Below are 11,467 nucleotides of genomic sequence, written 5' to 3'. Positions count from 1 at the left end.
TTAGATTGGGGGGGGGGGGGACACACTGAATTGACTATGCCCTGCAGTCCTGATGTGTCAGGTTCTGACCAATCACTGCATTCCTTGTGGCTTGGTCGGAGACTGGCTTGGATAGCAAGAAGGTCTTCTTTGTGGGTGTGCCCCTAAGGTTGAGTTACACTCACCTGTTCCCTTGTAGTCCTTCCCCTTCTGTCCTACTATGGATAGAAGGAGAGCTAGAGAAGCCATCCTGAAGCTTGTGTAAAGGTAAATTGTGTTTGTGTTTTATTTTATATCCCTGCAAATTCATAGGAGCAATCTTAGTTCAGATGCCCATGCTGGTCAGGGTGGCATTATAGGACTAATGAACGTGGGTGCATGAAAATACTATGACTCTCTGTCAGATATTGAGTTGCTTGATCCTTATGCCTGATAATAATTGTGTATGTCATTCAGAATTTCTATTATTACCAAGTTTTCTATGTATGTAGGGTAAGCTTATGGCTTATTCACACTGCTTTCTTATGTACTGTTCCATATGAAAACCAGTTGCATTTATTCATACCTCATTGTCCCAGCATTAATGATTGTTATTTCATGCTGGGTTATCTTCTGCTCACTTTCAAAAATCAAACTTTCCCATTGGATTACTTACTTAGTCCATCAATTGGCTTGTAAATAAGCATTTGTTTAGTAAATATGTCCCTAGAATCAACACATTCTGAGTTGCACATTCAGTTGGCCATGCACATAAAGCACACTTTTGTGGGAATTCAGAACAAGGTAAGATGAAAGGTGGGGCAGTCAGTAGCTTTCTAGTTCCTAGAAATTCTATGCAGTGCTCCACAGCTTGAGAAACACAAAATAAAATTTCACATCAGGAGCCTGACATTTTCCTAAGTTTGACATGGCATATGCCCTCAAGGAGTTTAGACATAGAAATAAGTTCAATATAAAATTCTAGGCATGCTATGCTAAGGTTGGTCGGATATTTTCTGGTCCAAAAAATTGGATCTAATGTCTGGTTTTAGCTGATGGTACCCCAAAAATAGGATAGAATGAGTCAGTACAACACAGATACTTTCTACCAAAGATTAAATGAGATACTGTATGTGACAGACTTTTGAATTAGTTACAGCACTATACAAATGCAGTATTATTTTTAACATCAATATCAAGACATGTGTATTACACATAAGAGACTCTATCATTGTTCATTGGGGCAGAGCAAACTCTGGCACGTTTACACGTTCCAGCCTGATTCATGTTCTTTCTTCAACCCCTAAAACTTGTATTCCTAGCACAAATTCTCAAGACATTAAGCAGGGAGGCCATATTCTGGATATTAGTCTGACCATTATATGCTCCTGTGGCAAAAAAATATCCACTTTCGTCAACAGCTGCCGAAGTCACTTCAATACTGAAGCCATGAGGGTCTAGAATCTGGTATATTTGGAGGCCTGTCTCAAGTTCCCATACCTATAGAAAAGAATGACAACCACAAAATCAAGTAACCCAATACATATGCTTTTCAATTCTTAACAAAATTTTACCATATTCAAGACAGCCTCCAAATTTGTACTCTGCGTTTCTCCAACCTTTCCCAATCCTCTGCCCTAAGGGCTGGTTTGATCAAAGAATGTTGGTTTGCTCTGAATAATGCAGAGCTATTTAAATGTTATTATGCTGTCATGGAGTATGCCCGCTATAAATGTAGATGGCAGAGGCAGCCTGCGGCTTCCATTTCAGGCAGTCTCTGGCTGCGGGGAAAGTAGTCAGTTGTTACTTGCTTTAGTTTGGGTTTTCAGTTTCCCCCAAAGGCTCATCTGTTAAAGGCTTAGTCCCCAGGGTAGGTGTTATTGGGAGGTAATGGGACCTAGTGGGAGGTTTTCAGTCTTTGGGAATGTGCCTTGAAATGGATCTTAGGACATGGACCCTCCTCTTCCTTTCTCTTGCTTTTTGGTGTCCATGAGGTGAGCAGTTTGCTCTACCTTGCACTCCTCCCATGGATGTTGCTTCACCCCAGTCCCAAAAGCAATGGGACCAACCTACCTTTGGACTGAAACCTCCAAAACCATGAGCCAAAATAAACCTTCCCTCTTTATAAGTTGGCTGTTTGAGGTATTTTGTTATAGCAATAGATAGCTGATTGACACATTACTGTAAATGTGAAGTAAGGTTAGCAGCAAAATAAAGATGTAACAAAAGCAAGGCAGACAAAAAGATCAAATTGGATGTATTCCTGTGACATACATCCAAATGAGACAGGGATCAGGGGACAGAATATGTGAACAGCTTGCTATGCGAGAGACTCCTCAGGAAAGAGCTCGCTAATTGTTTCAAGTAGTTCTCTAACTAGAGACACAAACCTAGAGGGAGAGGCAAAGAGAGAGAAGGGTAGGGCAAGACTCAGAGGGGTCCATCTGTGAAATTAGGCTGGAGGTAATTAGAAAATCCAGAAATGTGTCAAAATTCATCTTTACCTTTCTTTGGTAACATAGAAGAAGCTAGAAACCTATATTTGTAGACTTGCTCTCTGAATTTCTCCCCCTTGTAAATCAAACTTCCAACCAAATTACAAAATTTAGCTAGCAGTACTAGGTGATCACACTTGAGATTTTGGGGGGTGGGCAACTGTACAAAGGGTCAGAGATGGGAAAGTGTGTTTTTCCTCCAGGGAAAGAGAGCTGTTACAGTTAAGTGATGGGACCATGTGAGGAGATGTAACTGATGAAATAGTCTGAGAGCCAGAAAATGGAGAGCCACTGGCTGAGAAGTAGTACAGCCAGGATTTGAATAAAGTCACCCTGGTCCTACAGCTCATGTTCTCGACCTCTGAGTGTCCCTGGGTATAGACAAGGTCTTCAAAGGAAAAAGAAAAATCTTGGTCACTGCATGAATGGGTTTTAGGTCATCCATCTCCAGCCTAAAGTACAGTCCCTCTCCACCCAATCAGGTATACACTCTACCTAGATGAATTCCTTTTCTCTCTTTCGTCCTGCACAGGGAGAACAGTTTCCCCTTAAGAGGCCATTATTGTAGGAGAGCAGAACAGATCTTAGTTTTACTTTTTGTCTAGTTACTTTCTTTTAAAATTATCCTAAGTGATGATTAACTAACTGCACTCAGGAGCTCCTTTAGTGGTGTGAAAATTTCCAGCAGATGTGCACAAAATATCAAAAATTGAGAGGGAATTTGAAGGGTTTCTTGAGGAATGCATTTTACCAGTTCATGTGTCTCTCTCCTCTTAGAGAATATGTGTGAAATACCTGTTGCAAAAAACTCTAGCTACTGATGCCAGGCAACAGCAGTGGTTACTGACAGACACGGTTAGCACAGCCAGGTATCCCAGCCTCTGCACACAGCAGCAGTGGAGCTACCGGGGTGGAGCATAAAAGTCAAGAGGATTTACAGCAGGCAAACCTGGGTTCATATCCCAGTCCTCGTGTTTACTAACTATATTATCTGGGGGAAGTCACTTCAGCTCTGAGCTGAACTTCCTTAAAATGGAAGTTTTCATCTGTCCACAGAGAGCTTTCATGAATTAAATGAAATCATGGACAATATGCTCTTGGCATCCTCCTATAGGGATCATAGAAACATATATCAATTTTCTTTCCTTCCTTCTCAGCATGCACTGTCTACTCACAGCTCAACTGTGAATGGAAAAATGGAATCAGGCTAGTTTTCCCTCCTTGATATATTTCCTTTTCCATTTCTAAAACGATAGTGAAAGTAGCTTTATTTATTCAAATAAGCATGTGACTTGGTAGCAAGCAATATGAGCTGGCTTAAAATGCTTGTTTTTCGTGTATTCATTAAAGCTTAAAAGGAGTTCCAATGTGCAATCTCATCATATGCACCACTACATTTACTTAGTCATGCAATGATTTATATAATCACATAAAGCAGAGAAAATTCCATTTGCTCTGCCTTTATCTATTGAAAGAGCCAATATATACTCACCTTAATTATGGATTCAGAACAGATAGTGAGTACTTGGGCAAAATATGTGTTATAAAGTATGACGTTGATTTCTCGATCATGAGTGTGAGGAACCTGTTTTGTATCCTGTATCATCTTAGTTAAAGGATACATATCTATAACACTTGATCCTGAAACAGAAGTAAGCATCTCATAAGTACTCAATATTAGACCTTTGGAATTTACCCAACCACAATCAGTGAGATTAATAATATCAACACCCAGGAAATTTAAGAAGGTGAAAATATATCCAATTACTCTACAACATTTTTGACAAATAAAGCATTTATTTTGAACTTCATTATTTTTCAAGTGCAGGTCACTTGGACTTCACTGACATACCTTTTCTAGTGATCCCCAATTAAAGCTTAAAAGGAGTTCCAATGTACAATCTCATCATATGCACCACATTTACTTAGTCATGCGATGATTTATGTAATCACACAAAGAAGAGAAAATTACATTTGCTCTGCCTTTATCTTTCAAAAGAGCCGATATGTACTCACCTTAATTATGGATTCAGAACAGATAGCGTTTTATAGTACACTTTTTCCTTTCTCTATCATGCCTACTAATGTCCCTCCATTTGGTGCACAGCAGTGATGGGAATGACCAACTTTCTGCTGAAGGTGAACTTCTAATAAGTGGTTGAAATTAGTGTTAGAGAGTCCTTTTCAACCAACAAATGATAAATAACTCCGTGAGTGCGATCTTACTAAATATAATGAATGGGAATAATTGTAAGCCAGTGCTTGCAATATCGGTAAGAAAGGTTAATTTCCAAAATGACATAGTGACAGATGCAGTTAGTATGGCCATGAGATGGAGAACAGGGATTCTTGCACTTTTAAGAGGGCATTTGGTTTGGTTTTATAGCTGTACTATAAATTTCAAGTATTGACTCTCAAAATCAACTAATGGTATGTTCTGTTTTAGTGTAATATCTAGAAATATTAATAACAATATCAAAGCATCCTGTCATTAAAATAAATATAAAACTTCTTCCCCATTTTATTGAGGTAGAGATTAAGTTACCAACAGCAGACTTATTTTTCATTTAATTTTTCAAATCTTTCCAAAGAAATCTCCACTTTAAAAGTTTTAGCAGGAGTTACTAAACACTTTCCTAAGGTGCTTACATTTTAAGAAAAAAAAATCTGTTTATGTGTGAAGAAAGACTGAAATGGTTCATCTGGAAATATTTCTCAATTCGAATACTTCAATATGGAAATGTGAGAGGCATATGGTAACCAGATAATCAAACCACATTTGGAACTTCTTGGTAGATCTCTTAACATTACACTGACAATAACTAACTTTATTTAAAATTCACAGCAACAAAGCTAGATATGCTTATGGACACGGGGCAATTTTCTACTTTTTTGGTTGGTTGTACTACAACTATGGAATCAATGCAGTACAGAGAATGAATGTGGATTTAGGAGTCAGAAGCTTTAAGATCAAATTATAGTACTATATTTTAGCCTTCATCAGTTGAACTGAACTGTTTGAGATTATCTTGCTATTTACAAAATAAAAAGTTAATAATTTCCATTTCATATGGAATTGCATAAAGTAAAAAAAAGTATACCAGTTGTCATTGCCTTAATAAGAATGATAATGATAATGACAGTGCCAGTAACAACATATTCTGCAAAGCATTTCCAGAATGTGGTACTGCTGTCATTGTAGCTTAGAAGACTACTATATAGGGAAGCTTCATGTGAATCAAGCATGAATTAATAAGTTTCATGTAATTCTTATGTCAAGTTCATGGCTATAGTCAACACATGCAGTTTTAGTGGCTAAGCAATACACACAGAGTTCTGTTTTTACAAACAGACATACTACCAAAATTATATAAAATTAGGAAGAATCTTGATTTTTCTTTTCTTCCTTCTTTTTATGTTGGTATATTATACTCTGATTTGAAACTTAGTAGTTACTCTGATGATAAATGGGATGGAAATGCCAAATCCAATAGTCAAACATGGAAGTTGGGACACTAAGAAAATTTGCCAGCAGTTTTTAGAGGAGGTCATATAAAAGAGGGGTGCTTACAACTGGAAATAAGTTCTGTTTTATGAGGTGAAAAATTACTTATCCAGCATGAAGTGCTAGGTCACTCCTAATCCAGAGAGGAAAAATCAACACAAAGGTTAAAAATAATTATTTTCTCCATCAGAGATAGCACTAGTCATTTCCCTATTTTAATTAATCCCATAGGAACTCAGAGCAGGTGGTCAGTGAGAATATGCTTAGGAAATGTAATTCTGGCTTAGTGTTCCAGAAGGAAGTACTACTATTAATATCATTCATTTTTTTTCTTCTAAAGCCTAAGGGTGCGCAAATGAACAGTGTTCAACCTAAATGCCTAACAGGGTACCTTGTCTCTTTAGTGTGTCTAAGGGGGCACAATAAAAATTGGTGACAAATCTGTTGGCATCAGCACTGGATCCTAGTTTCTCTTTCCACTGCTCTTTGTTTAGAAGCAAAGGCAGCTGGGAGGGTCTGTATCCTTTTTGAGTAACTGGGTGCTACCAGAATTCATGGGGCCAAATTGCCTCACTGTGGAAAAGGGGCTAATGCTGGTGCATGCTGGGGTCACCATTCTAAGACAGGATCATGTTCCTGTTATCCAAAGTCAAAACGGAGCTGAATATGGGAGCTGGATTTCCCCTAGATGTAGCAACAATTTACAGTCCTCTTTGCTGTTTCACACAGGCTATGTGTTCTTAGCTTCGATGATTTAAAGAACTAATCTGGTATATTCAGGAAAGTGCAGTTACACATTTCATCCATCTACCCATATAACAATAAGAAAAAAATGGAATTAAAAGAAATATCTACTGTGGTAAATGATGGTTGGTTATTTCCCCTTCTCATTTTTTTTCCATAGTAAGTGCTCAAGTGTTAATGTTTTTAAAGGTTAAAAATCAAGGCGTGAGTTTTATTTGCCTGTGTTTGGGTACGCTTACCTGCAATAAGCATGCCATGATTGGTATCATATATCATAGAATAAATCTGCATGTCTCCTGGTCCTCCCTGGCTGTCATGGAAGACTTGTAACAGGGAGAGAGTCTGTATATCCCACACCCTGAAAACCTGGGGGAATAAAGCACAGAATTCACCATTGTTTATACTTTGTCTTTCTCACTCAAAACATTTAGGGAAAGCATTTTCAGAGTCTGCAAAGTCTGCAGGGAAGTACAATTTATTTCATGAGCACACATTTGCAAAGCTCCAATTTGGTTCTTGGTTCATTTATTGTTCATTAATATCAGAGGAAAAGAACAACAGTGATTAAAGCCCTGCTCAGAATTATACCTGAGGAAGGGACTTTTTCTATTGTTATAGTGGGGAGGGGAGAATAGTATTTTTACTATTTAAAAATGTGGAGAAATAATAATAGACGGATCATAACTTACTGTTGAATTGAAGCCACATTTCTTTTTTTGCCATGAATAAGAAAATAGGGAGACTCATAGTTTAGGTGGGAGGCTTCAAATTGTTCTTTCGTGATTTATAAAGATGGGAACATCTTACTAAGTGAGGTTTCTAAGAACCTCTCGTTCCCCGTGTACAGAGATGTAAGAATTATGGAAAGTAGTTTTTAGAGATGATATAAATAGAGTAAGAAAATAGGGAATTGGTTTATTGCTCTGCTTTGAGAGGGGACAGAAAACTATACAATAATTCAAATAAAACTTGAGTTCAGAAAACTAGGTCAAGTTTACATTTTGTCACCTGAAATAACTGGTCTTAGCCTTCTTCATTATGCTGTGTTTTTTTTTCTAGTAAGTTATAGTGTAACAGAATTTCAGAAATAAGTGTGCTTTGATCAAAGATTACATTCCTTGACATGCATTAGCTCTAAATAAAATTTTTATATCATAGCAATTACTGTTAACCAATTAAATTAGACTATGAATAGCTTTGGACTTTTATGGGGTTATTTCCATTATAAGTGGAAAATGTTGCAAGTAAAAATATACTTAATATACTTAATCTACTGAATATCACAGCTTGGCCTACCTTACCTTGAATGTACTCAGAATACTTACATTAGCTTACAATTGGACAAAATTATTTAACACAAATCCCGGTTTATAATAGAGTGGTTGAATATCTCATATAATTTACTAAATACTGTACAGAAAGTGAAAACCACAACGGTAGGTATGCTTTTATATAATCATAAAATTTAAAAATCATAAACTATTGTAAGTTGGAGATCATTTATATTTGTTGAGTAAATGAGTGATTATTCTCAGAACTATGTATCAAACTCTGAGAATTAATTTTGTTAACAAAGATACTAACTTCTAATTTGAGGCCCTTAAAACTGAGTTAACTGAGTTGAAATCTTCACTATTGCTAAAACAGATTGGTTCTTATATGTAAGAACACAAAATTGTTGAAGTCGGGTGATTTAAGGATATTTTACCCAAATATGTATCCTTTGTATGTTAATATTACTAAAATAGGATTTATTTCCTTTGTCATAGCAAAATAATGCAAATATACAGAGAAGGTAGAACATTGAACTTTTCAGTCTTTTGTATGAAAAAGTAAGCAAGTATAAAGGACTACCTATGATTTTAGGTTCAGAACCTAGAATGAAGAACAGCAGGAGATAGAGGCAAAAAAAGCAAATTCAAGGAGTGTCAAAGAAACTTCTCTCTTTTCATTTTGTTTCTGATTTTATTGCTTTAACTGAGATAGTCCAAAGTGGGCATCTTTTTGCTGTGTGTGCATACACTCTGAATTGTAGTTGTTGGAAACAAGAGAATAGGCAAAAAAAAAATTGGGTTTTCATTCTAATCTATCATTTAAACTTCTTGGGTCTCAATTTTCTTGTTTCTAGAATGAACATAAAGATACCAGTACCCTCTGCCTCTATTCAACCAAAGCAATAATCACAAAGACACAAAGGGTAAAATAAAACAAAACATTCAAACATTCATTAGCAAGCTAAGACGTAATGCATTCATACAGTAGAATACCATATAAACTTCAAAATACAGTGTTGAGGAAAAAAAGAAGAGATTTCAATAGGAGATACACACACACACACACACACACACTCTCTCTCTCTTCCATTATATGCCCATTTCTTGTTTATATTAGTATCATGTAGCAATTATAATATGATGACTTACTGAGTAGTCTTGTCTTCTAGACCAGAAGTTACTTAAGGGAGAAACCACATCTTAATAGAATGTCTTATGAATTTCCTTTATTTGGGGTTGGTTATGGGGTATTGGGTCTGTTACTTGCTTATTCTGTCTTGGTCCAAGAGAACTGTACAGTGGCTCAGCACTGCAGAGACACACAATACCTTTTACTAATCTAATTAATCAATGGAACACTTTCAGAAAGCATAATCCATTTTATTCTTAGTTGGTTATAATATATTAGTTCCTTTGGGAGAAAAGAAAGTAATGATATTAATGAGGTTCTAAGGATGCTAGTCATCTTCATTCACTTATCCTGACCAGGGGCTGACAATATTCTTATGGCGGGTATTAGTGTTTAAAAACTTGGGAGAATCCATGTGCAGGCAGGTCATTCCTGAAAGGACTTAGTATATTAGGTAGAGGACAAATAGTTAGAGTCCATTGAAAGAACTATTTGAATGGTAAAATGAACATTATATGATGAAAGAAAATGCATTGTCAGGGAAAGCTGGGAATTGACCTGCCTTCCTAATTTTACCCAATGGCTACAAGAGGTTAATAAGATTGTTTCTTGTTTTTTGGGTTTTTTTGTCCCCAAAGGAATCAAATCAGGTCATTCCATGAATTACATGATTTTTCACAAGAAAAGCTTGAAGATATATGAGATTATGAAACTTGTTTGAGAGTTAACTCTATAGACAAAAGGTATATTTGAAAATTAAGGTTTTAACAGTGCAGTAGAAATGAAAGACATTCAACATTATCTGTTTAGTAAATTTAATGCAAAAATGTATTTATTAAGTTCTTCCAAGTAACTTAATAAGAAAACATTTTAGCAACTTGAAACTAAACTTGTTAATTTTTTAATCTTGTTCTCACATTTTTCCTCTGTGATAATTAGCAAATGGAAAATGAGATGAGGATATCTAACATGTTTTTTAAAAATTAACTTGTGTGCATGTATGAATATGTATTAGTAAATCCCACCATTATATATAATTATAATGGACCCATAAAATATGGAAAACAATTAACTTTTTAATGACAAAATTATTCTATGTATTTTAAGTAGTATGCTACAGCTTGCATCCTGAATGTCTCCAAAGGCTCGTGTGCTACCAGCTTGGTTTCCAGCTTGGTGCTATTGGGAGGTGGAAATTAAACCTCTAAGAGATGGGGCCTAGTGGGAAGTCTTCAGGTCATTGGAGGTGTACCCTTGAAACAAACTGTAGGACTCTGACCACTCCTCACTCTCTTTTACTTCCTGATCAAAAAGGGAACAGCTTTGCTGTATTATTTGCTCCCACTATAACGTACTGCCTCACCACAGGCCCAAAGCAACAGGGCCAATCGATCATGAACTGAAATCTCTAAAACGGTAAGCCAAAATAAACCTTTCTCTTCATAAGTTAATTATCTCAAGTTTTTTGTTATAGTAATGGAAAGTTAACTAATATGCATGGTACAAAAACCAAATCCCTCTTCCCACCTATCACTTCTTCTGGGATCCTCAATACTGCTCTAGAGATAGATTGCCTCAAATGACTCCTGCTTTATCACTTAATATCTGTGTGACTTTGGGAAAATCATTTAGCTTCTCTAAGCTTTAGTTTTCACATTTCTAAAGGGGGATAAACTAGTACTTATCTCTTAGAATTTTCATGAACATTAAATGAGGTTGCATATATAAACAACCTATATCTCTATTAGGATATATAAATCAACTGAGATTTGCCTCATTCTTTCTAATGGCTACACAATATTCCATTATATGTTTCATAATTTATTGTACCTAGCTCCTTATTATTGGAAATTAGACTCATTTTCCCCATTTTCTTTTATTAAAGTACATGTAACTTTGTACATGTAACTTTGTAAAATACACTGTTCTGGGTAGCAGTCTAAATATAATTGGGTGATAAACTTTTAGAAATAGAATATTTGTGTCCAAAGATATGAACTTAATGTTCATATCTTTGGACACAAATATTCTATTTTTCTATATTCAATTCTGAAAAAAATTGAAGTTGGTTTCTCTTCATTCTTAGGTCTTGTCATGAAAGATCTGTGGCAGTTATACTTTATTTACTCAACTAGATTGTAGCTCCTTTGGTCAGAGATTATGTCAATATATATAGAGACACAGGGCCTTTCTATTGAGTATTAGGCACTTAGTAGGTCTCATATATTGGTTGGCCCATATTTGCACAGTAGGAAGTCAGGAGTCCTACTATAGCCATGAGCCACAGCCAAGGAACAATGGAGGCTTTTTAGAAGGCCCCGCTGTATGAGAGATAAAGGTTAATGTCAACAGTGGCTGTAGT

At 36.1% G+C, this 11,467-nt stretch overlaps 1 protein-coding gene across 1 annotated transcript in view; it reads right to left on the bottom strand.

Moving 5' to 3' along the window:
* Positions 1-11,467, bottom strand: part of Wdr64 (WD repeat domain 64) — a 140,074-nt gene that overhangs the window by 42,824 nt on the left and 85,783 nt on the right. The window contains exons 11-13 of the mRNA XM_048809781.1: positions 6,942-7,068; positions 3,946-4,094; positions 1,335-1,458 (exon numbers count right to left, since the gene is read on the bottom strand). Coding sequence (XP_048665738.1) covers positions 1,335-1,458; positions 3,946-4,094; positions 6,942-7,068 — 400 coding nt within the window. The remainder of the gene's footprint in view (positions 1-1,334; positions 1,459-3,945; positions 4,095-6,941; positions 7,069-11,467) is intronic.

This window comes from Marmota marmota, unplaced genomic scaffold (genome assembly GCF_001458135.2).
Source record: "Marmota marmota marmota unplaced genomic scaffold, marMar, whole genome shotgun sequence".
NCBI lineage: Eukaryota > Metazoa > Chordata > Mammalia > Rodentia > Sciuridae > Marmota > Marmota marmota.
Note: the sequence above shows the minus strand (reverse complement) of the source record. Positions and strands in the feature narration are given on the sequence as shown.